General features: G+C 44.7%; 1 protein-coding gene across 1 annotated transcript in view; it reads left to right on the plus strand.

Annotated features, from left to right (window-relative positions):
• LOC128948761 (CUB and sushi domain-containing protein 2-like) overlaps positions 1–24,949 on the plus strand; it is a 139,232-nt gene that overhangs the window by 21,330 nt on the left and 92,953 nt on the right. The window contains exons 7-9 of the mRNA XM_054293525.1: positions 3,564–3,667; positions 9,678–9,790; positions 16,377–16,559. Of these exons, the coding sequence (XP_054149500.1) occupies positions 3,564–3,667; positions 9,678–9,790; positions 16,377–16,559 (400 nt within the window). The remainder of the gene's footprint in view (positions 1–3,563; positions 3,668–9,677; positions 9,791–16,376; positions 16,560–24,949) is intronic.

The raw sequence follows: 24,949 nt of genomic DNA on the forward strand, positions 1-24,949 counted from the left end.
AAACAATTCCAGACACCTCCAGGCCCATCCAAACACTTCCAAAACATCCAGAGACATCCAGACACTTCCAAACAGATCCAGACACATCCAGATGCTTCCAAATACTTCCAGACACATCCAAGGACATCCAGGAACATCCAGACAAATCCAGACACCTCCAAACATACCCATGCACATCGAGATACATCCAAACAAATGCAGACAATTCCTGACACATCCAGACTCATCCAAACACATCCAGACACTTCCAAACTCATCCAGATACTTCCAGACATGTTCAGACTCACCCAGACATTTCCAAACTCATCCAGACGCTTCCAAACTCATGCAGATACTTCCAGACACATCCAAACTCATCCAGACACTTTCAAACACATCCAGACACTTTAAACACATCCAGACCCCTCCACTATCCCAGGTTGCTCCAAGCCCTTTCCACTTTGGGATCCAGAGGGAAACCTTTTCCAGCCCCTCCTCGCTCTCACATTCGGGGTTTTTTCAGCCCCCCAGGCTCAGTTTCTGTCCCCACACACTCTTCCCTGTGTTTTCCCAGCTGTCCTGAAATCCCTGCCCTTCCCTCCCTGCTGAAGGCTCGTTTAGTTCAGGGTTGTAATTAAAAGTGAGTGTAATTATTTGCAATCGAAGCCCCTTTGATATCTGGTGTGGGGAGGTGCCCAGCTCATCGGGGCAGGGAGGCTGTGCCAGGAATGCTGATTTTTCCCAATTTTTTCCCCTTTATCCAGCAGGATTTCAGCCCCCAAGGGCAGAGGAGTGAGGTTTGGGTCTATCTCATGCTATTTATGCAGCATTGTGAATTTATTGACATTTTTGCACTGGTTTAAATTTAAATATGAGCCCTGGCTCTCCTTGTAATGGGGTGAGACTGGAAAAAGCTGTGAGGGCACCAAACAATTCCCATTGCCAGGGGAAAATGGACAGGGATTGATCATTCCCAGGCCAGGGCTGTCATACCTGTACATAAATGAGATTGGAATTGGTCAAATCCATCCATTTTCAGATTTCCCAACAAGGAACTGCAGGTTCTGCTCTGTCATCCACAGAAATACGGAAATTTGTCAGCTGTGAGAGGAGATCCCTTTGCCTTTGAAATGATAAATAGCTTTAATTAATTCAATTAATGTCAATTTTTGAAGGATTTTTTGAGGTGTTTGGGTGTTTCAGTGTCGTTTACAGGGAGGGAAAACCTAAAGCAAGGAAGAAAAGCACCAAATCCTTTGGGAAGTCCACAGCTCTCCCTGCTTTCCTAAATCTTAAAGGAGATTGGAATTGGTCAAATGCATTAATTTTAAGATTTCCCAGCTTGGATCAGAGATTCCACAGCACAAGGAACTGCAGGTTCTGCTCCATCCTGCACTGAAATTTGGAAATTTTTGAGCTGTGAGAGGAGATCCCATTGCCTTTGCCTTTGAAATGATAAACAGCTTTAATTAATTCAATTAATGTCAGGTTTTGAGGGATTTTTCTTGGGTTTAGGTGTTTCAGTGTCGTTTACAGGGAGGGAAAACCTCTCCTGAAGCAGGGAAGAAAAAATCAGCAACCCCTGTGGGAAGGCCACAGCTCTCCCTGCTTTCCTAAATCCTAAAGGAGATTGGAATTGGTCAAATCCATTAATTTTAGGATTTCCCACCAAGGAACCGCAGGTTCTGCTCCATCATCCCCAGAAATATGGAAATTTGTCAGCTGGAAGAGGAGATCCCATTGCCTTTGAAATGATAAATAGCTTTAATTAATTCAATTAATGTCACTTTTTGAAGGGATTCTTTTGGTTTTAGGTGTTTCATGGTAGAAACTTTAATTTCCAGGTTGGGAAAAGCTCTCCTGGAGCAGGGAGGGTTGGGAGGAAAGCACCAAATCCTTTGGGAAGGTCACAGCTCTCCCTGCTTGTCCCTCATGGATGATCCCAGCATTTCCTGGCTGAGGGAAGGATTTGGGATGAATTACTTCCAATAATTCCCATAAAATACTTGGAAAGAATATTTTGTAATTTTTTTTTTTGTAATCTTTTCATGGTCTCAGTGGTTTTTTGATCAGCTCCTGCTCCATGGAGCTTTGGAAGAAGCAGGGAGCTGAATTTAGGAATTATTTGCAAGTCTTCTGCTCTATATTTGTTAAAAAAAGAGCCTGAGACCCACTGAGCCCCAAAATCCCCTCCAAATTTACAATTTTCCCCTCAAAATTGGGAATTTTGCATCCACAGGGCTGAGGCCTCCTCACTGACAAATTGGGATTTTTTTCCACTGCAGATTGGGGACATCAAAACCTCTTTTGGGAATATTCTGGGGTTTTTTTAGCTGGGCCCTGGTGCTTTGGGAATTAATTCCAACCACAGTGGGGAAAAGAAATCTCTGGGGAGCTGAGAAATGCATATGATAATTGGGGAATTTGCATAAAAGCTATTTCTGGCCTTTTTTTTGACACAATGGATGTTGCTGGTTGAGGTTTCTCCTGGGGTTATTCCCAAAAAAAGCCACGTCCAAGCTGATGGAGGGAGAAGGGGATGATTTATCCCAAAAGGAGGGGGAAATTCTGGACCCTGAGGGCAGGGAAATGAGGAATGAGCTTGGAAAGCTTCAGGTTAGAGCCGCTGGAGTGAATTATTGTGGATTTTTCTCCTCAAAATGTGACTGAACTTCCAATCACTTCGGAATCAGGAGTTTCATCTCATTTTCCCATTTTCCTGGCTTTGCTGTCACTTTAGCGGTTCCAGGTTTGGGGGTTCTGTGGCTCTCTGGCTCTTTAACAAATCAGTAAATAATTTAATTAAATTATTGCATTTCCAACTTTCAGAGCAAAAAAACCCAGGAAAATAGGTAAATAAATAAAATATTTAAAAAATAAAAAAACAGGAAATGGGGAAATAAATACAATATTCAACACAAAAACAAACCAGGAAATGGGTAAATAAATACAATATTAAAAAAAACAAACCAGGAAAATGGATAAATAAATACAATATTAAAAAAAAACCCAGGAAAATGGGTAAATAAATAAAGTGGGTAAATAAACACAATATTTAAAAAAACAAACCAGGAAAATGGGTAAATAAATAAAATGGGTAAATAAACACAATATTAAAAAAACCCAAAAATACGCAAAAAAACACAATAACAAAAAAACCAGGAAAATGGATAAATAAATACAATGTTCAAAAAAAGAAAAAGGAAAATAGGTAAATAAATACAAGCTTGTAAAGCTTCAGGTTAGAACTGCATGAGCTGCTGTTCTGTTACTTCAGCAGATCCAGGTTTGGGGTGTTGGTGGCTCCCTGGCTCTTTAACAAAAATCATCAATAAATATAAATCATCAATAAATATAAATCATTAAATAATTAAATTAAATTAATTACATTTCCAGATTTCAGAGAAAAAAAAAACCAAAAAAACCCCAAAAAACCCAAAAAAACCTAACAAAAAACCAAGAAAAACCACCCAACTTTTTGGGATGTTTTGGAGATTTCGATGCTCTTGGGAGCTGCTGCGGGATCCACGAGCAGGGCTTGGTGTTAATTGATGAATTAATTGTGTTAATTGTGTCTTTGGCAGGTGATCAAACTCACCTTCGAGGAGTTCGAGCTGGAGAGAGGCTACGACACCCTGACAGTGGGGGATGGAGGCCAGGTCGGAGACCAGAAATCCGTGCTCTATGTGTGAGTACCAATTCCTCAATTCCCTCTTGTGGGATTGCACCTGGCCAGGTGGGGCTGAGGGTTTAGGATGCAGGGATCCAGTGGGTTTTGGGGCTGGTTGTCACTTTGGGGACAGAAAATTGGATTTCCTTAAATTGTTCCCTCTGTGCTTTGTGTGTGAGTGGCAGAATGCACCTGCCCAGGTGAGGCTGGAGGGCTTGATATGCCAGGATCCAGTGGGTTTAGGGCTTTTTTTCAGTGGTTTTCTGTCACTTTGGGGACAGAGAATTGTCCCCTCTGTGCACTAGGTGTCAGTACCAATTCTCTCCTGCAGGAATGCACCTGGCCAGGTGGGGCTGAGGGTTTAGGATGCAGGGATCCAGTGGGTTTGGGGCTGGTTGTCACTTTTGGGACAGAAAATTGGATTTCCTTAAATTGTCCTATCTGTGCTTTATGTGTGAGTACCATCCTGCAGGATTGCACCTGGCCAGGTGGGGCTGAGGGCTTGGGATGCCAGAATCCAGTGGGTCTAGGGATATTTTTTTTGGTGGTTTTCTGTCACTTTGGGGACAGAAAATTGTCCCCTCTGAGCTTTATGTGTGAATTCCAATTCCCCAGTTTTCTCCTGCAGGAATGCACCTGGCCAGGTGGGGCTGAGGGTTTAGGATGCAGGGATCCAGTGGGTTTGGGGCTGGTTGTCACTTTTGGGACAGAAAATTGGATTTCCTTAAATTGTCCCATCTGTGCTTTATGTGAGAGTACCAGAATGCACCTGGCCAGGTGGGGCTGAGGGTTTAGGATGCAGGGATCCAGTGGGTTTGGGGCTGGTTGTCACTTTTGGGACAGAAAATTGGATTTCCTTAAATTGTCCCATCTGTGCTTTATGTGTGAGTCCCAAAATGCACCTGGCCAGGTGGGGCTGCAGGGATCCAGTGGTTTTGGGGCTTTTTTTTTAGTGGTTTTCTGTCACTTTGGGGACAGAAAATTGGATTTCCTTAAATTGTTCCCTCTGTGCTGTATGCGTGAGTAGCAGAAGGCACCTGGCCAGGTGAGGCTGGAGGGCTTGATATGCCAGGATCCAGTGGGTTTAGGGCTTTTTTTAAGTGTTTTTTTGTCACTTTGGGGGCAGAAAATTGTCCCATCTGTGCTAAATGTGCGAGTTCCAATACCCCAATTTTCTCCTGAGGGAATGTACCTGGCCAGGTGCAGCTGAGGGCTTGGCACACAGGGATCCAGTGGTTTTAGGGCTTTTTAAAGTGGTTTTTTGTCAGTTTGGGGACAGAAAATTTTCTTTTCTGTGCTTCACGTGTGAATACCAATTCCCCAATTTTCTCCTGCGGGAATGCACCTGGCCAGGTGAGGTTGTGGGCTTGGGATGCAGGGATCCAGTTTTAGGGCTTTAAGGTTTACTTTTAGGGTTTAGAGTTTTTTTTAAGTGGTTTTCTGTTACTTTGGGGACAGAAAATTGTCCCCTCTGTGCTTTATATGTGACTACCAATTCCCCAATTCTGTCCTGCAGGAATGCACCTGGCCAGGTGGTGCTGATGCAAATTTGGAATATGTGAGACTGAGCAAAGTGCAGTGCCTGGAATCTTTTCCCAGGAAGTTTTCAGTAAATTCCTTTTGCTAATCCTTCCTGGGATATATTTTTATTTTTAATAATCTGGGAGGATGAATTGAAAAGTAATGAAATGGGAGAGCGTTGTGAGGACCACAGTGCTAATTAATGTGCTTGAAAATCCATGGATCACTTTTCCCAGAGTTTTCTGCCCACTCTTAGCTGGATTATTCAGGAATAATACCTGGATACAAAGTGAGGTTTGTTTGGAAGAATCAAAATGCAGCAACTCCTGTCAAAGGCAATAATTCAATTTTTTTTCCTTGGCTGTTGAGGAGCTCAGCCCTGCTGCCTTCCTAATCAAGGAATGCACTTGAGGGGAGATGCAGAGCAGCAAATTCCACCCCAAACTGAGCTGGGAAGGATTTTTTCCAGGCTCATTCCCAAATGAAAATGGGAGCAGAGCAGATTTTTAGGCTGTAGGAATTTAATTTTCTGAATTAACAAGGACCCAAATCAATTCCCCACCCCAGCTTGTTCAAAGTGGGGTGGCAAAAGATGCAGAAAGCTTTGAAGCTCCTTTTCCTGGTGTTTTTTTTCCTCTTGGAGTGTTCCTCATTCCTGCCTGGCTGCTGCTTCAATAAATAAACTGAGAATCAACAATAACACTCCTGAACATCTCTGGGATGCAAAACAGGCACTAAAACAAGATCACTTCTTCATTTAACAGCACCCTGAGATCAATAAAATCCTGCTGCAGGTCAGGGAAATCAGAGCAGAGGGGGGGGCAGAGCTTGGCTGGGATTGTGATTGCAGGAAAAACAAAACAAAAACCACTCTAGGTTCAGAGCCTGGGCATGGTGTCCCTGTCCCTGGGGCCTGTGAGGGACAGGGACAGGGCCTGGATGGGCAGGACAGGTCTGTGATGCCCAGGGAGGCCCCATTTCCCTGAGATCCCTGTCCTGGAGAGGAGCTGGAACCTGGCAGGGAGCGGAGTTGATGTCACCTGCACTGAGGGGTGACACAGAATCCTGGGATGGTTTGGGGTAGAAGGACCTTAAAGCTCATCCAGCCATGACAGGGACACCTTCCACTGTCCCAGGCTGCTCCAAGCCTGTCCAGCCTGGCCTTGGGCCCTGCCAGGGATCCAGGGGCAGCCACAGCTTCTCTGGGCACCCTATGCCAGGGCCTGCCCACCCTCACAGCCAGGAATTCCTCCCCGAAATCCCACCCAATTCTCCCCTTTTCCACTTTGAATCCATTCCCCCTTGTCCTGGCACTGCAGTTCTGGTGCCGAGTCCCTCTCCAGCTCTCCTGGCAGGAGCTGTGAGGGCTCCACTCAACATTCCCTAATCCAGGCTAAACATCCCCAATTCTCCCAGCTTGGATCACATCCCTCCTCTGGCAGGAGCAATTTCTTCCCCAAATCCCACTCAATTCTCCCCTTTTCCAGTTAGAATTTGTCCTGACCCTGCAGTTCCTGGTGCTGAGTCCCTCTCCAGTTCTCCTGCAGCTCCCAGGATGCTGAGGAGGCTCCACTCAACTTTCCCTTCTCCAGGCTGAACATTCCCAGCCTGGATCCTGTCCCTTTGTGAGCCTCACATCCCTCCTCTGGCAGGAGCAATTTCTCCCCCAAATCCCACCCAATTCTCCAATTTTTCACTTTGAATTCATTCCCCCTTGTCCTGGCACTGCAGTTCCTGAAGCTGCTGTGGGGGCTCCACTGATCTTTCCTTCTCCAGGCTGAACATTCCCAACTCCCCCAGCCTGGCTCCTGTCCCTTTATCAGCTTCACATCCCTCCTCTGTCAGGAGCAATTTCTTCCCAAAATCCCACCCAATTCTCCCCTTTCCCAGTTTGAGTTCATTCCCCCTTGTCCTGCACTGCAGTTCCTGGTGCTGACAGGAGCTGTGAGGGCTCCACTCAACCTTTCCTTCTCCGGGCTGAACATTCCCAGCCTGGCTCCTGTCCCTTTATCAGCTTCATATCCCTGCTCTGGCAGGAGCAATTTCTCCTCAAAATCCCACCCAATTCTCCTCTTTTTCAGTGTGAATTCATTCCCCCTTGTCCTGCACTGCAGTTCCTGAAGCTGCTGTGAGGGCTCCACTCAACCCTTCCTTCTCCAGGCTGAACATTCCCAACTCCCCCAGCCTGGCTCCTGTCCCTTTATCAGCTTCACATCCCTCCTCTGTCAGGAGCAATTTCTTCCCAAAATCCCACCCAATTCTCCCCTTTCCCAGTTTGAGTTCATTCCCCCTTGTCCTGCACTGCAGTTCCTGGTGCTGACAGGAGCTGTGAGGGCTCCACTCAACCTTTCCTTCTCCGGGCTGAACATTCCCAGCCTGGCTCCTGTCCCTTTATCAGCCTCACATCCCTCTGCTCCACCAATTCCCTGTCCCCTTCTGCTGAGTTTACTTTTATCCAGGAGCCTTTCAAGTGCTGCTATTGTAGCTGGGGCCAGACCCAACCCAGAGCTGAACACATCGATTGGGATTTATTTAAACCCTGCAGAAAAGATTTAAAAAAAAACCCCTCTCACCCCTCTCCACTTGCTGTTAATTTCTGAATTTCTCGCAGATAATACCTGAGCAGAAACAGGATAATCACAACATTAAACACAGGCAACACAAGAGCCCTGCTCCTGGAATAATCATCCCACCCACGCAAACGCTGCTCCTGGGAAGGGAGGCAGGAGCTGAGCTCCATCTGCCTGTGCCAAAGATGCTCCTGTGGGTGTGGGGGATAAAGCTCTGTAGCTGTGCTGAGGTGATTAATCCCAGAGGCTGAATGAGCCTCGTTAATAGGGGGAGATACCAATGATATTTCCCTCAATCTCAGCCCTCCTGGGAGGATGCTGAGGGGAAGGCAGAGCCCTGATCCTGCTGGGATTAGTGGCACTTCTCAGGGGCCATGGGGTGTTCAGCACGTTTGGATTCTCAAAGGCTCACAGGGTTTTCAGCCCATTTGGGGCTCCTGCTGGTGATGAGGTCTCTGCTGTTGAGATGACCCCAAGGTGTTGGAAAGTCTCTTTTTCCCCACCCTGAGACCCAAGAAGAAGTCAGGATTCCTTGGTTCTCCTTCTCAAGGCTGTTTATTTTTCCTTATCTGTCTGGCAGGTCAGGTTGTGGCGCAGTCCCTGCCCTTGGATTGGTGTTAGCTTTTTATACTAAGAACTATGTGTACTTTATTTACAATTACTTTCCAATACCTATCACCTATGTTAGACAGTGAGCTTCTACCTTAAACCAATCTAAAAGTGCCGATATCACAGTAGAAGATTGAGGCCAAGAAGAAGAAGGAGAAGGACAGATCACACCCAGATTCCTCCATCTTGCCTCTTGAACCCCCATTCTAAAAACTTTAAAATTCTACATATTCACCCTGTGATAAATTCACTATCATTCTACTCAAACTCTTGTGGCTTTTAAATCTTCACAAAGTTGGTAATTGTTTCCATGGGCTAAAATCAAAGGCTCAGGTGTTTGTGACTCCGTGCCAAGGTCTCTGTGCCCCCTGCCAGTGTCTGGAACGACCCAGGGCAGCCAGAGGAGTGTTCTGGATTCCGACACTCTGGGTGCTTTTTTTCCTTTCCTAGAAACTTCTCTCAGTGCAGCAATGGAGCAGGGAACGGATGGAAAGTCATTTTCTGTGCCCCTGCAAACTGCTGCGAGGGCAGTTCAGGGGATTCAGTCACTCAGGGCTCACTTTGGCTCCTGGGAATTTGATTTGTTTGCTGATGTTTGCCTCAGCGAGCAGGGAAACGATTCCTTTGGCTGCTGGGTGATCTGATCCAACAACAGCAGGGAATTGTAATTATTGCACTGAGGGTGGTGGGGCAAGACTGAACATGGAAGGATTTTCACCAGGCTCCAAAATCTCCCAGGTTTTTGGGGTGATTCTTAATTAGTTTGGCATTTCCTTCTCCTGCAGAGTCCTTTATTTGAGGGTGATGAATCTGAGGCCACTTTGAGGCTGTTTTTATTCTATTATTATGTATTCTATTATATTTTTATAATCATACAATATTTATATATTATTTATAATTATATAATATTTTACATTATATTATGTATTTTTATTATATCTTTATTATATTATCATATTATCAATTATGTAATATGTTGTTATTTATATTAATTATTAATTAATTAATTATTATAATTATATTTTATATTATGTTATATTATGTTGTATTATGTAATATTATGTTATGCTATACTTTATTTCAATTAATATATAATTTAATAATATTATAGTTTAATATATTATATTATTATGTCTTTATATTATCATATTGTTACTATTAATTTTATAATGCTAACAATATTTTATTACTATAATATATAATTTAATAACAGTATAATTTACCAATATATAATTAATATAAACATATAATATTTTAAATAATTATTATTTTAACTAATTTTTGTATATGATATAATTTTAATTTATTTTTCTTACTTATTTTTGCAGCCTGACAGGCACCACAGTCCCTGACCTCATTGTCAGCACCCAGCACCAGATGTGGCTCCTGTTCCAGACCGACAGTGTCAGCAACCTGCTGGGCTTCAAAGCCACCTACGAAGGTAACCCAGGCTCCTCCCTCCCAATTCCCCTTTTCCCAAAATATCAGGGACCAGCTGAGTGCAGGGACTGGGGAGAAAAGGGAGCTCCTCTAAATAAATCAAAAATCAGTGCAGGGACTGGGGAGAAAAGGGAGCTCCTCTAAATAAATCAAAAATCAGTGCAGGGACTGGGGAGAAAAGGGAGCTCCTCTAAATAAATCAAAAATCAGTGCAGGGACTGGGGAGAAAAGGGAGCTCCTCTAAATAAATCAAAAATCAGTGCAGGGACTGGGGAGAAAAGGGAGCTCCTCTAAATAAATCAAAAATCAGTGCAGATATTGGGGAGAAAAGGGAGCTCCTCTAAATAAATCAAAAATCAGTGCAGATATTGGGGAGAAAAGGGAGCTCCTCTAAATAAATCAAAATGGGTGCAGGGACTGGGGAGAAAAGGGAGCTCCTCTAAATAAATCAAAAATCAGTGCAGGTATTGGGGAGAAAAGGGAGCTCCTCTAAATAAATCAAAAATCAGTGCAGGGACTGGGGAGAAAAGGGAGCTCCTCTAAATAAATCAAAAATCAGTGCAGGGACTGGGGAGAAAAGGGAGCTCCTCTAAATAAATCAAAATCAGTGCAGGGACTGGGGAGAAAAGGGAGCTCCTCTAAATAAATCAAAAATCAGTGCAGGGACTGGGGAGAAAAGGGAGCTCCTCTAAATAAATCAAAAATCAGTGCAGATATTGGGAGAAAAGGGAGCTCCTCTAAATAAATCAAAAATCAGTGCAGATATTGGGGAGAAAAGGGAGCTCCTCTAAATAAATCAAAATGGGTGCAGGGACTGGGGAGAAAAGGGAGCTCCTCTAAATAAATCAAAGCTCTGCAGGTTTGTTTCTTTTTATTTTTTTCCTTAAGAGTTTCCTTTCCCATCCAACCTGAGTGAGGGCTGTCCCATTGCCATTTCAGGTGTTTTATTGGGAAAAAAGATGGGAATTTCAGCAACAGGTTGTGCCTGTGGGAAGGGATGGAATGGGGAATCTCTGGTTCCAGCAGGTCTCTGGTATCAGCTGCTTTAAACTGGGCTGTTTCAGGTGAAATCAAGGTTAATAAAAGTTAATATTGGGATTTTTTAAAAAAATCTTCCCAGAATGCAGCAAAATGTGAGTGCTCAAGTCTGGCCTAAGCTTGTGTTTGCTGTTGTCATGGGTGTTGGCGTGTTCTGACCCCATGTTGGGGTGGAACAGGATGGGCTTTAAGGCCTCTTCCAACCCAAACCAGTCTGGGATTCCCTGAAGGAGATAAAAAAGGATCTAAAGAGGAAACTCAGCAAGGAGGGGGTGAATTAAAAGGAAAAATCCCTTCCTGCCCCTCCCTGCCACCCAAAAACAGCAGAGCAGGTGCAGCACTGGGCCTGGCTTTGCTAGGACCAGCATCGCATTAAACCCTGTCCTGAGCTTTAGGCCAGGCTTAAACACCAGGAACCTTGGCAAAAAGAGCTCAAAGCCCTTCTGTGGCTCCTGCTTTGTGACAAACTCAAGCCATTAAATTTCATTTAATTTAAATTAAATTTAATTTAATGGGAGAGCAGAGCAACAGGGATGGAAACCCCTTGGCCTCCTCAGAGACCCCAACACCAACAAAACAGTGAGGCAGGAGATGCAGAACCTAAAATAAGATAAATCCAGGGCTGGATTCCCACCTGGATAATTGGCAAAAGAGCTGCAGGAAGCAGCAGCTCATCCCAGCAAAGTTTGAAAAAAAGAAAAATAAAATCCTTATTCCTTCTGCTGAAGAACTGGAGTTTATTCCAAGCAAGAGCATAAAGGTAAATCAATTGTATCAATTCCTGTGGTAAGATGAAAAAGTTTGATGAAAAGCAGAAAGGGCAGGGGAGGAAATCTCCACCTCCAGCCCTGCAGAGCTCCTAAGCCTCTTTAGCACCGTGGGGCTGAATTCCAGCTCTCCACAGCCAAAGCCTTGCTCAGCACTCCCCTGACAATAAACAGCTTTTAATCATCCCCTGCCTGCAGCAGGGGGCTCAGACCTGACTCAGCTCCTTCCCAATTCCAGCAGAAATCCAAATTAAATTAGTGTGGGAGCGCCCATAAATCTGGTTTTAATTTGAAATTCTGGCTTTCTATTAAAACAATGAGACAGTGAATTACAATTTGGCTTTGTTCTGGTTTTTGGTGGAGTTTTTTGTGATGTTTCTGTTCTTACCACAGCAATTTATAAAATTCATTTACATTTATGCTGTTGCTTGGCATAAACTCAGGTTCAACAGTAGAAGAAATAAAGGTTGAATGGGCTGGGAATTCTGCAGGAATATCCTGATGGATGTTGAAGGCACCAGCTCCAGGGCAAGGAGTTTTCCCAACAAATCACCCAATTTCATTCATTCTTGGAGGCAAAAACTAAAAGGCAACAGAAACACCCTCCTCTAAATTCCTACCTGACAGCATAAGCTTTAATTAATTAAACCAAGGTCATTTAAGTACAAAATCCTGTGTGTAAGGTAAAATCCTTTAGGCTGGAATGAGATAAAAATGGGATCATTTTCATTCATTCTTGGAGGCAGAAACTAAAATGCAACAAAAACACCCTGGTCTTGATTCCTCCATTTTCTTACCTGACACCATTAGCTTTAATTAATTAATTAATTAAGCCAAGGTCACTTAAGTACAAAATCCTGAGTGTGAGGTAAAATCCTTTGGGCTGGAATGAGATAAAAATGGGATCATTTTCATTCATTCTTGGAGGCAGAAACTAAAAGGCAACAGAAACACCCTCCTCCCTAAATTCCTACCTGACACCATAAGCATTAATTAATTAAGCAAGTTCATTTAAGTACAAAACCTGTGTGTGAGGTAAAATATTTTCCTGGGTGTTTCCTGGCTGGGGATGAGATTTGTGGGGTTTCCACAGTCTCAAAAATCCTTCACCCTGTGGCTACCCCTTCCAGAAAACTGAGTTTGACTTGCTGGCAGCTCCAAAAATCCTCATTTTCCCTCAGAAAACCCCTCATTTTCCCTCAGAAAAAAAATCTTCATTTTCCCTCAGAACAATCTTCATTTTCCCTCAGAAAAAAATCCTCATTTCCCCTCAGAAAAATCCTCATTTTCCTTCAGAAAAAAAATCCTCATTTTCCCCTCAGAAAAATCCTTATTTTCCCCTCAGAAAAATCCTCATTTTCCCCAGAAAAATCCTCATTTTCCTTCAGAAATGATGCAGGCAAGAACAGGAATTCCCAGGGAGGAGCATCCTGGATTTGGGGAGGTGTGAGGGAGTTTTTTTTCTCATTCCTCACCCAATTTCCCACCCACCACCCTCAGCCAAACATCACAAAGAGCTCTGCAAAATTCCTGCTGCTACATTTTTCCCTCAGAAAATGCAGTTTTGACAAAAAATTTCCCCTTGTATGAATAATATTTGATGGAGAAAGCTGTGAAAGATTCATGTCAACTTGTTTCCTTTCAATAATGTCAAAACACTTGGTTTGGATGTTCTTGTTTAGTTTTGACTTTTATTATTCTAATGTGGAAGTGATTTTACTTTAAACATTCATCAGGAGGAATGTTTCAATCTTATTGAAGTAACATGTTTTGATATTTTTGAATCACTCCTTTTTTTTTTTTTTAAATGGAACTTCTGCCCTGCTCAATATTTCATGGATTTTACTCCCTCACACAAAGAAATGCAGGAACCAGGGGATTTTTCTCAGGTCAAAAAATGGAATTGCCGAATAAATTCAATTTCCTGACCTCTGTGAGGTGATGAAACCTTCGAGCTGTGTTTGCCTGCTGCTGACAAGGAGAGGGTGGGAATTGGGAGCTCTAATTCCTCATTTTTTAACCCACTTATTTGAGTTGGGGTCGTGCAGAGTGACAGGAAAGGGTGAGGAGGGAGGAGACCCTGCAGTGATGTCTTGATTCTCTCTCATCCAAGGGTCAAAATGCTGATTTTACCTTGCTTGGCTGCATTTTTTCTGAGCTCCTGATGCCCTCAGCACATCCTGATTTTACTGATGCTGCACATTCCCAGTTCCCTTTGGAATTCCAGCTCTGGAAATTCTGCTTTTCCCCAAGCTGGAGCTGCTTGGTGCAGAATTCCTGTGATTCCCATCCCTGCAGGGCCACCAGCCCAAGCTGAGGGAAACATTTGGGGTTGGCTCTGGGGTTTTGGCATCTCTGACCCTTCTGGGAAGCTTCCGTGGCCTTCAGGAGGATGGGGCTGCCGTGGCTCAGGCAGGAATTTTTTGTGTCCATTTGTGGAGTTTTGGGGTTGCCAAAATGGGAATTTTTTATGTCTGTGTGTGGAATTTTGGAGCTGCCACAATGGGAATTTCCTGTGTCCATGTGTGGAATTTTAGGACTGCCAGGATGGGGTCAGGCAGGAATTTTTTGTGTCCATCTGTGGAGGAGTTTTGGGGCTGCCACAATGGGAATTTCTTGTGTCCACGTGTAGAATTTTGAGGCTGCCAGGATGGGGTCAGGCATAAATTTTTTGTGTTGGTGTGTGGAGTTTTGGGGCTGCCAAAATTAGGAATTTTTTGTGTCCGTGTGTCGAAGTTTTGGGGCTGCCAAGACGGGAATTTTTAATATCCATTTGTGCGGGCATTTCGGGGCTGCCAGGATGGGAATTTTTTGTGTTCATGTGTGGAATTTTGGGACTGCCAGGATGGGGTCAGGCAGGAACTTTTTGTGTCCGTTTGTGGAGGAGTTTCAGGGCTGCCAGGATGGGAATTTTTTGTGTCCATGGGTGGAATTTTGGGGCTGCCAAAATGGGAATTTTTATTTCCACTTGTGGAGTTTTAGGGCTGCCATCCCTGGCACTTGCTCACTGCATTTCCAGGTTCCAGGGTGTGGAAGGGAAGGGATGACAGCCAAGGGTGTTCTGAGTGGCAGCAGGGAGCATCCCCAGCCCCCAGGTCCCCATCAGACACGCTGATAAATGTTCCACATCCACTCCCTCCCATCCCAGCTCGTTGCTATTCCTTGAGTTTTCCAGCTGAATTTTCATTTCATGCTAAGCACTGTTGGCCTTGTGCGTTTTTTGAGGGGAGGAATGAACAGTTCAGTGCAGCTTTAACACCCAAAATTTTCATTTTCCATCCCTAATGTGCAAGTGCAGCTCCTAAACAGTCGGATTTGGAAAGTGTGCAGGAAGATCTGTAAATCCTGGCAAAGTGCTTTCACTGAGAGGCAAAAAACCTCAGCCTGTTTCATGAAAACTTTTAATATTAATTTATGTTAAATTATTTTGGGGATGCTTCATTAGCTAGCAGTGAGTTTTCAGCTCGAGATGCAGCAGAAGCTCCGTGACTTCTGCTCAAAATACACCTGGATGTGGAGTTGCCTGGAGCCAGAATAATAATGAGGGTGCTTGTTGTTATTCCAGCCAAATTGGGATATTAGAGGGAGTCATGCAAATCTCAGCTCCCGTGGTTTGCCTCTGTAAAGGAAGTGTCAGAAAAGAAATTTCCAATTTGGTGCAAGAAATTGGAAACGGGGAGGAAAAAGACAGCGAGACTGATCAGAGATGATGGGGATAAAAACCAGAGGAGTGTGGAGCAGATAAATAATGTGGGAACACTAAGGAAGAATGAAAGAATGAAGTTTTTGGGGCTAAAAACCAGAGGATTGGCAAAGGAGTGTGGGGCAGATAAACAATGTGGGAACACTCAGGAGGAATGAAATTTTTGGGGATATATCCAAAGGATTGGGAGTGGAAAGGAGAGTGGAGCAGGTAAATAATGTGGGGACACTAAAGAGGAATGAAGGAATGAAGTTTTTGGAGCTAAAAACCAAGAGGATTGGGAGAGGATTGAGCAGCAGATAAATAATGTGGAAATACTCAGAAAGAATGAAGTTTTTGGGGATAAATACAAAGGATTGGGAGTGGAAAGGAGAGTGGAGCAGATAAATAATGTGGGAACACTAAGGAGGAATGAAGGAATGAAGTTTTTGGAGCTAATAATGATCCAGGGCAGGGAGCCTTTTGGAAATGGGATTGAGGGGAGCAGGAGGTAACAGGAAATTGTGCCTGGGGTTTATTTGGAGTCCAAATCAGAGAGGGATTAACTCTGTGTGAATGGGAATGGGGTTTAGGAGAGAATCGGGGTTGGGATGCCACAACCTGTGGGGGCTTCACCAGCTGGGCCTCAGCCCCTTCCCCACACCCAAATTCTCTCTTCCAGCCCCTTCCCACACCCAGATTCTGTTTTCTCTCTTCCAACTCCTTCCCCACACCCAAACCCTGTGTTTTCTCTCTTCCAGCCCCTTCCCACACCCCAATCCTATGTTCTCTCTTCCAGCCTCTTCTCCACACCCAAATTTTGTGTTCTCTCTCTTCCAGCCCTTTCCTCACACCCAAATTCTTTCTTCCAACCCCTTCCCACACTCAAATCCTGTTTTCTCTCTTCCAGCCCCTTTCCCGCACCCAGATTCTCTGTTCCCTCTTCCAACACCCTGACCCTGTGTTCTTTCTCTTCCACCCTCTTCCCCACACCCAAATTCCTGTTTTCTGTCTTCCAACCCCTTCCCCACACCCAAATTCTCTGTTTTCTCTCTCCCAGCCCTTTCCCTCACCCAACCCCGTGTTGTTTTTCGTTGCAGAGATTGACCAGGGCAGCTGTGGGGACCCCGGCGTCCCCGCCTTCGGCCGCCGCGAGGGCTCCCGCTTCCGCCACGGCGACACCCTGCACTTCCAGTGCCAGCCCGCCTTCGAGCTCAAGGGCCACAAAAGCATCACCTGCCAAAAGAGCAGCCAGTGGTCTGCTCAGAAACCTGTGTGTGTTTGTAAGTGGGTCAGCAGTGCCCTGGGTGCCCTCTGAGGGGACACCGAGGTGGTGGCGCCTGCCCCGTGGCACCTTCAGCCAGCTTGGGGACAGGTTTGGGGTCTTCACTGGGCAGGGCAGGGGAGATTTGGGCTGTGCTGGGCTCCCCCTGCCTTGTCCTGAGGGAAAAAAATCAGCCCTTGGTGGTAGCACAGACAGGGCATGGCCAAGTTCCACATTTAAACGTGGAGTCTCTTTGTAGAGATGGATTTGGGCTGTGTTTGGTTCTCCCTGCCTTGTCCTGAGGGAAAAATCAGCCCCAGGTGGAGAGGACCCAGCAAATTCACAATTTAAACCTGGATTCTGTTTGTAGAGATTGATTTGGGCTGTGCTGGGTTCTCCCTGCCCTGAGAGAAAATGAAGTCCTTGGTGGCCAGCACAGACAGGACATGGCCAAATTCACAATTTAAACCTGGGGTCTCTTTGTAGAGATGGATTTGGCTGTGCTGGGCTCTCTCTGCCTTGTCCTGAGGGAAAAATCAGCCCTTGGTGGACAGGACCCAGCAATTCCAGATTTAAACCTGGATTCTCTTTGCAAAGAGAGATTTGGGCTGTGCTGGGCTCTCCCTTCCCTTCCCAGAGGGAAAATCAAATCCTTGGTGGCCAGCACAGACAAGACCCGGCCAAATTGACAATTTAAACATGGATTCTGTTTGCAAAGAGAGATTTGGGCTGTGCTGCCCTGCTCTGAGGGAAAATCAGTCCTTGGTGGCCTTGGCACAGAAAGGACCCAGCAAATTCCAGATTTAAACTTGAATTCTCTTTGTAGAGAGAGATTTGGGCTCTTCAGTGCTCTCTCTGCCCTGCCCTGAGGGAAAATCAAGTCCTTGGTGGCCAGCACAGACAGGACACGGCCAAATTCACAACTTAAACCTGAATTCTCTTTTTACCCCCTCATTTTTTCCCTCATGATCCGACCCTCTCCAGGCTCCCTCCTGCTGGGCCTCAGTTTTACATTTGTTGCCCCATTCTCAGCAGGTTTGGGATATTCTGCTCTCTGTGTGACTCAGGATCACATTTTGGGGTGGAAATGGGAGTTCTGCCCAGTCCCTGTGGGGTTTCAATGCTCTCAGTGTCCTCTGTAGATATATTGAGCAATTTGCTTTATTGCCCTGACAGGACCTTCCTGCAGGAATTTTCCCCAGAGTTTTCCCTCTGTTTCCCCCAGCTGGTGATAACCTCACTCTTCTTTTTATCTCCTTTTCTGCTTTTTTTAATCTCCTTTTCTACTTTTGTTGGCTCTGTTAAAATCTGGGCCTTGTTGGAGCAGGGGAGTGAGGCTGAACCTGAAAAAAACCAGGAAAATGCAGTTGAGGGAGGGGAGAATGCAGAGGGAGAAAGCAAAAATGTTCTTTTTAGAAGTTCAGGTGCCAAACTGGGTGGAATTCCAGTGAAAATTTGGTGTGACAGGAGCTAATCCATGAAAAAGATGGAGCTGGGGGGGAAAAAAACAGGTTTTGCAGAGGGTCTGGAGAGTTGGGAGAAAATTGGGGGTCATGGAGAAGGGGGAGAACCAGTTTGGATTCAGTGCCTTTATTTTCAAATATTTATTTAAGCTCAGAGAAATACCTGGGGAAAGGAAGCAATTCCTCTGAGTCCTCCCTTTTCCAGCTGCCATCCCTCCCTTCCTGTTTGGTTTTTTTTATTTGTAAGCAAATCAGCTGGAGGTGCTGCTGAGGAAAAAAATATTGGAGTTTTTCCTGGGAGGTGGGAAGTGTTAGACTGGTCCTGTGCTGGTTTTTCCTTTTAATTTCTTGGAATTTCAGGTGAATTTGGACAAGTTGGTGTGGTTGAGGCTGGTGCTGAGAGTTTGAAATGAGGATAAACTTGTGGTTTGTGCTCAGGGCAGCAGGACTGGGTGGTAACAGAGTAAAAAGGAGATTTTTGGTTAAAAAGGATTATTGATGTTGATCAAATCAAGCCCCATCCATGCAAAGCATGGCAGGAATCTTTCAGTTCCAATAATTCCAGTGTGATCTGTTCTCTGTGGCTCTTGGGATATTAATGGATCAAAAAAACAATGTGCAGGCAATGGGAAAAATGTGAAAAATGTCTCACAGACCCCTCCTGACCTTCACTCCTGATTTATTGTGGAGCAGGAGGGGTCACAAAATGGACAAAATGTGTTTGAATTCCAGGTGGGAAATGTTGGGAGAACATCAGATGTGAGGGGGAGAAATGAGGGAACCCTTTTGCTTCTGTGAAATTTGGATTTGGGGGGTTTGTTTCTTTGAAATTTGGGGTTTGGGGGTAGTCTCTTTGTAATTTGGGTGTTGGGGGGTTGTTCCTGTGGAATTTGGGGAGTCTGGTTGGTTTTGGGGTATCTGTGGGTGTGTTCCTCTTAAGTATGGGTGTTTGACTCTAAAATATCAGTTTCTGGGTGTCCGTTTCTTTACAATTTAGGTGTCTGAATGTTTGTTTCTGTCCAATTTGAGTGTCAGGGTATCTGTTCCTGTACTTTGTGGGTGTCTGGGTGTTTATTTTTGTACAATTTGAGTGCCTGGGTGTTTATTTCTATACAATTTGCAAGTCTAGGTGTTTATTTCTGTACAATTTGAGTGTCTGGGATCTGTTTCTGTACAATTTTAGTGTCTGCATGGCTGTTTCTGTGCAATTGTGTGTATCTGGCTGTTTGTTCCTGTTCCATCTGGGTGTCTGTTCCTGTTCAGTGTGGGTGGGTGTCTGAGTGTTTATTTTTGTACAATTTAGGTATTTGGGTGTCTGTTTCTGTGAGATTTGGATGGTTGGGTGTCTGTTCCTGTTCAATGTGAGTGTCTGGATGTTTTTTCCCCTGTTAAATTTGGGTGTTTGAGTGTCTGTTCCTGTTAAATTTGGGTGTCTGGGAGTTTATTTCTGTACAATTCAGATGTCTAGGTGTCTATTCCTGTTCAGTTTGAGCGTGTGAGTGTTTATTTCTGTACAATTTAGATGTCTGGATGTTTGTATCTGTAGTTTGGGTGTCTTTCTGTACAGTTTGAGTGTCTGGCTTTGGGTGATGGCTGAAATTCTTCTCTCTGTCTTGCACCATCCTGCACTGTTTGAACCAACTCCATAATTTGTTTTTGGCTTTAAAAATGGCATTTCCAGGGTTGGGGGATGTGGTGTCTGTCACAGGCCTGGGCAGTTCCACACCCAGAACTTGATTTTTGGACAGAATTTGTTCCTTTTTCTCAGCAAAACAGGCTTGGGGGGACATTGGATGAACATCCCTGAACGAAAACCCTTGTGCTCTGATTTGGGGATAGAATATCCTGTGGCTGGGGAGATTATTCAGTTTATAAACAGAGAATCAGCTCCATAATTCCAGCTCTGGAGCTGCTGACACTGAGGATGGAGATGTGGTGAGGGAGAGATCCAGGGTGGGAATTGCTGTTCAAACATCCTCGTGTGGAGTAGAGAATAAAACCCCTCATTTCCTGGTTTTATTTGTCCCCAAAATTCACTGAATCAGGTTTATTTGACAGAAAGAGCAGGGCCCTGGTGCTCCTGGGGGGGTTCTGCAGTGAGAGGATCTTTGAGGGATCTTTGTTCTTCCCTTCCCTTCTCCTCCTGCTTTTCCCAAATTTTCACCCTGCATTTCCCTCTGTGTGCTTGACCCGTGCCAGGCAGTGCTGTCATTTTCCACGAGGGATAATTGTGGCACTTGGAGTGACAATAAATGTCATTGTCACCTCCTTGGGCAGAGTTCCTGCCTTGGTTCAGGTGCCCTCTGCCAGTTCTGGGAGAGTCCTTCCAGAATTTCTGCTGCAGCTTCAGTTTGTTGGGATCACACTTGGAAAATTCAGGTTTTTCTGGACCCGCCTCGTGTTTGACAGGGAATTTAATGGTGGGGGAGTAAAAGGGAGGGGAGTAAAAGGAGTGGATTTGGGCCCCAAAATTCTTGGGAATGGGAAGGGTCTGCACTGACCCCAGCAGGGTTGGGTTGGTTGGCGTCGCTCAGCAGTTTTGGGATCGTTGTGGTCATTACTGGGAAGGTTTGGGGGTAAATCTAGGAAAGTTTGGATGGATTTGGAGCAAGCACATTCATTTCTGGAAATGTTTGGGTTTGGGATTCATGTGATCGTTCCTGGGAATGTTTGAATGAAACATGTTCATTTCTGGAAATATTTGAGTAGGTTTGGGATTCATGTGATCATTCCTAGGAATGTTTGGATTTGGGGATAAATCTGAGAAAGTTTGAATGGATTTGGAGCAAACACATTCATTTCTGGACATGTTTGGGTTTGGGATTCATGTGGTCATTCCTGGTAGTGTTTGAATGGATTTGGGATTAACGTGGTTGTTCCTGGGAATGTTGGATTTGGTTTGGGAATGTTGGATTTGGTTTGGGATTCATGTGGTCATTCCTGGGAATGTTTGATTGGGTTTGGGATAAATCTGTTCATTCCTGGGAATATTTGAATGGATTTGGGATTCATATGGTCATTCCTAGGAAAGTTTAGGGATAAATCTGGGAATGTTTGGATGGATTGGGAGCCAACACATTCATTTCTGGAAATGTTTGAGTTTGGGATTCATGTGGTCATTCCTGGGAGTGTTTGATTTAATTTGGATTAATGTGGTCGTTCCTGGGAATGTCTGAATGGATTTGGGATAAATCTGTTCATTCCTGGGAATGTTGGATTGGGTTTTGGATTCATGTGGTCATTCCTGGGAGTGTTTGAATGGATTGAGGATAAACATGTTCATTTCTGGGAGTGTTTGAATGGATTTGGAACAAATCTATTCATTCCTGGCAGTGTTTGATTCCATTTGGGGATAAATCTGTTCATTTCTGGGAGGGTTTGGGTTTGGGGAGAAACGTGTTCATTCCTGGTTGGTTTTGAATGGACTGGGGACAAATGTGTTAATTCCTGGGTATGTGTGAGTGGATTTGGGATAAATGAGTGTGTTCCTGGGTTTGTTTTTTAACACATCTTCATTCCTGGGAATGTTTGGATAGATTGGGAACAGATGTGGATAAATGTATTCATTGCTAGGTATATTTAATGGATTTGGGATAAATGTGTTCGTTAACATCCCAGTTATTCCTGCCAAAAAAATCTGCCACAGGAAAGTGGTGGCTGCCCAAAAGTGTCCCCCCAGCCCCTGAGGGACAGTCCCATGCAGCATTGGCAGGGAGAGGTGAACAGCAGCACCACGAGGCTTTTTTGGGCCAAAAAAATGCCCACAAACTTCCACTTTCTTGTGGCCACTGCCAAAATTCCCAAGGGAGCTGCTGGGAGAGGAAGAGCTCTGTTGGAAATGATGGGAATTCAGGAGAGGAAGGTGCAGAAGCTTTTCAGGAGCAGATGGCTGCAGGATCCAGCCCTGTCCCAGTGGGGATCAGCAGTTCCCAGTTAAGTTTTTTAAAACTTCAGCTCCTTCCCAAAGCCAGGCCCTGCTCCTGCTGGAGTGGGTGGCAGTGAAACCTGCTCTTCTCTGCACATCTATTTTAAATTCTGTGATATTTTCCTCAAGATTTGCTTCCCAAAACCTGCCTGGTTTTCATTCTTCTCCTCATACCTGCAGTCCCACCCCCAGACTGAGCTGAGTTTTGTTGCTCTGAAATGACAAAACCCTCCCGGTTAATTTTGCTCCAAACTCCTTCCCTCACCTCCCACCTGCCCTGAGGTGCCACAAGGTTTTTAGGAGGAAAAGGCACCATGAGATGCAGATTTTTATCTTTTTTTTGCCCTTGGAATAACAGATACAGAAAGAGGAAAATACAAAATGTGAAGAACTTCGCTGCCCAGCTGGAGCAGTGCCCTGAGCTTCCAGCACTGTCCTGCTTTCCCAGCCCATCACCAAGGAGGAATTTTTGGAAAAAAAATTGAAATGCAAAGCAGAAAATCCACTCCTGTCTCCCAGCTCTCTCCCAAGAGGTCTGTGGGAGCAGGATCTAAAAACTGAGAGGAAAGTCAAGAATTTTGGATTGTTTCCATGGAAACTGCAGTTGTTCCAAGGATTCCTTGCTTGGTTTTCAGCTCCTGACCCTGCTCCTGTGGTGTGACCTCACTTTGGGATCAGCCCTGGGTTCTCCTGAAGGATGAGCAGGGATGGAGGCAGGAACAGGAGGAGAGAGGTGGGATCTGGGAAGGGAGAGTAAAAGGGAAAAGAGAGGAAAGAGAAAGAGAGAAAAGAGAAAGAGAAGAGAGAAAAGAGAAAGGAAAGCAAAGGGAGAAAAGAGAAAGAGAGAAAAGAGAAGAGAGAGAAGAGAAAGAGAAGAGAGAAAAAGAGAAGCGAGAAGAGAGAAAAGAGAAAAGAAAACAGAAGAGAGAAAAGAGAAGAGAGAAGAGAAAAGAGAGAATTGCAGGAATTTCTCCTGCCTGCTCCATGTTCACATCCATATCTCTCTCCCAAAAAAAGAACCAAGGAGCTGCTCCTTCCTTGTTTCACTGCTCTAAACCAAGCAGAATCCTGGTGCTGCTTGTGATAACGTGAACAAATCCCTGTGCTGGTTCATTCATGCCGTGGTCTCGCTGCTCTGTGTCTGCTGTGATTTATTCTGTATTTAATAAAGGGATTTTTCTCATTGCCTTTGCAGTAATTGGTCAGCAATAAGGATTATTGGCAAATGTAGCAATTATCGACAAATAAAAAAAAAATTATTGACACAGGCAGCTTTGTAAACAGGCCCCTGTGCTGTGCACATAATGAAATGGCCTCTGCTGGCATTTAACAAGGGTAATGAATATTAATTGCAGCCAGGGCTGCTGATGGGCAGCTGCAGGCAGCAGGGCTGGCCTCTGTCATGTTGGGGATGGCTCCTGCTGCTCAGGGCTCTTTGGGATGCTCCAGGTGCAGCTGGGCTGTCTCCATCCTCTTCCTCCTGACAGCCTGGCCCTGCCTGTGACACGCTGTTAAACAGCTCCTGGTTTGTCCCAGTGTGCAGCTGCAGGGAGGCTGGAGGGGCAGAGCTGAAACCTCCTTCCAAGTGAGGGAAAAACTCCTTTCAAGTGAAGAAAAATCTTCCACATAGAAGAAAAACCTCCTTCCATAGTAAGGAAAAATTTCCTTCCAAGTGAGGGAAAACCTCCTTCCATAGTGATGAAAAATCTTCCACAGAGAAGGAAAACCTTCTTCCATGGTAATGAAAAATCTCCTTCCAGAGAGAGAAAAAAATCTCCTTCCACAGCAAGGAAAAACCTTATTCCATGGCAATGGAAAACCTCCATCCACAGTGAAGAAAAATCTTCCACAGAGATGGAAAACCTCCTTCCATGGTAAGGAAAAATCTCCTTCCAGAGAGAGGAAAAATTTCCTTCCACAGAGAAGAAAAACCCCCTTCCAAGTGAGGGAAAAACTCCTTCCATAGTGAAGAAAAGCCTTGCACAGAGAAGAAAAATCTTCCACAGCAAGGAAAAACCTTCTTCCACAGCAATGGAAAACCTTCTTCCAAGTGAAGAAAAATCTTCTACAAAGAGGGAAAATCTCCTTCCATGGTAAGGAAAAATCTCCTTCCAGAGAGAGGAAAAATTTCATTCCACAGTGAAGAAAACTCTTCCACAGAGAAGAAAAACCTTCTTCCATAGTAAGGAAAAATCTCCTTCCACAGAGAAGGAAAACCTCCTTCCACATAAGGAAAAATCACCTTCCATAGTGAGGAAAAATCTCCTTCCAGAGAGAAGAAAAATCTCCTTTCACAGAGAGGAAAAATCTCCTTCCGCAGTGAGGGAAAACCTTGCACAGAGAAGGAGAACCTCCTTCCATGATAAGGAAAAATCTCCTTCTAGGGAGAAAAAAAATCTCCTTTTATGGCAAGGAAAACATCCTTCTACAGTGAAGAAAAATCTTCCACATAGAAGAAAACCCTCCTTCTGCAGTGAAGGAAAACCTTCCACAGAGAGGGAAAACCTCTTTCCACAGTGAGGTAAAACTTCCTTCCATAGTGAGGGAAACCTCCTTCCAAGTGAGGGAAAACCTCCTCTGCCTCACCAGATGAAGAAAATCATCATCTCACAGCCTCCGTGGTGTTGTTCATGAACCCTGTGGCTCCCTGGGCTGGATGTTCCCCTCTGGGATGTGATTCCAGCTCCCCTCTCCATCAAGGGGAGCTTTTTCCTGGCCACAGCTTGGCCCTCCAGCTCCAACTCGCATTTCTCCTCACTGATCTTATGGAAAATCAAAATCCTCGTTTACTTCCCTGCAGTGGAGACTCTTGGAGGGTTTTGTGGTTTTTTTTTTTTTTATCAGCTCCTCTTTAATCTGTCACTTTGTTTTATCTGGCAAAGGTTAATTTTATATTCTTCCCTCGCTCTGCTCCTCTCCCCTTTGTCAGCAAGTCCTTTGTTGTTTTATTTTCTGAACTAGCGACTGCACCTCTCTCTTGCTGGGCTGCTGGAGGTCCTGGCTGAATGCTAATTCACCCCT

Source organism: Melozone crissalis, unplaced genomic scaffold (genome assembly GCF_028551555.1).
Source record: "Melozone crissalis strain CALT ecotype California unplaced genomic scaffold, PUWL_Pcris_2 ptg000156l_1, whole genome shotgun sequence".
NCBI lineage: Eukaryota > Metazoa > Chordata > Aves > Passeriformes > Passerellidae > Melozone > Melozone crissalis.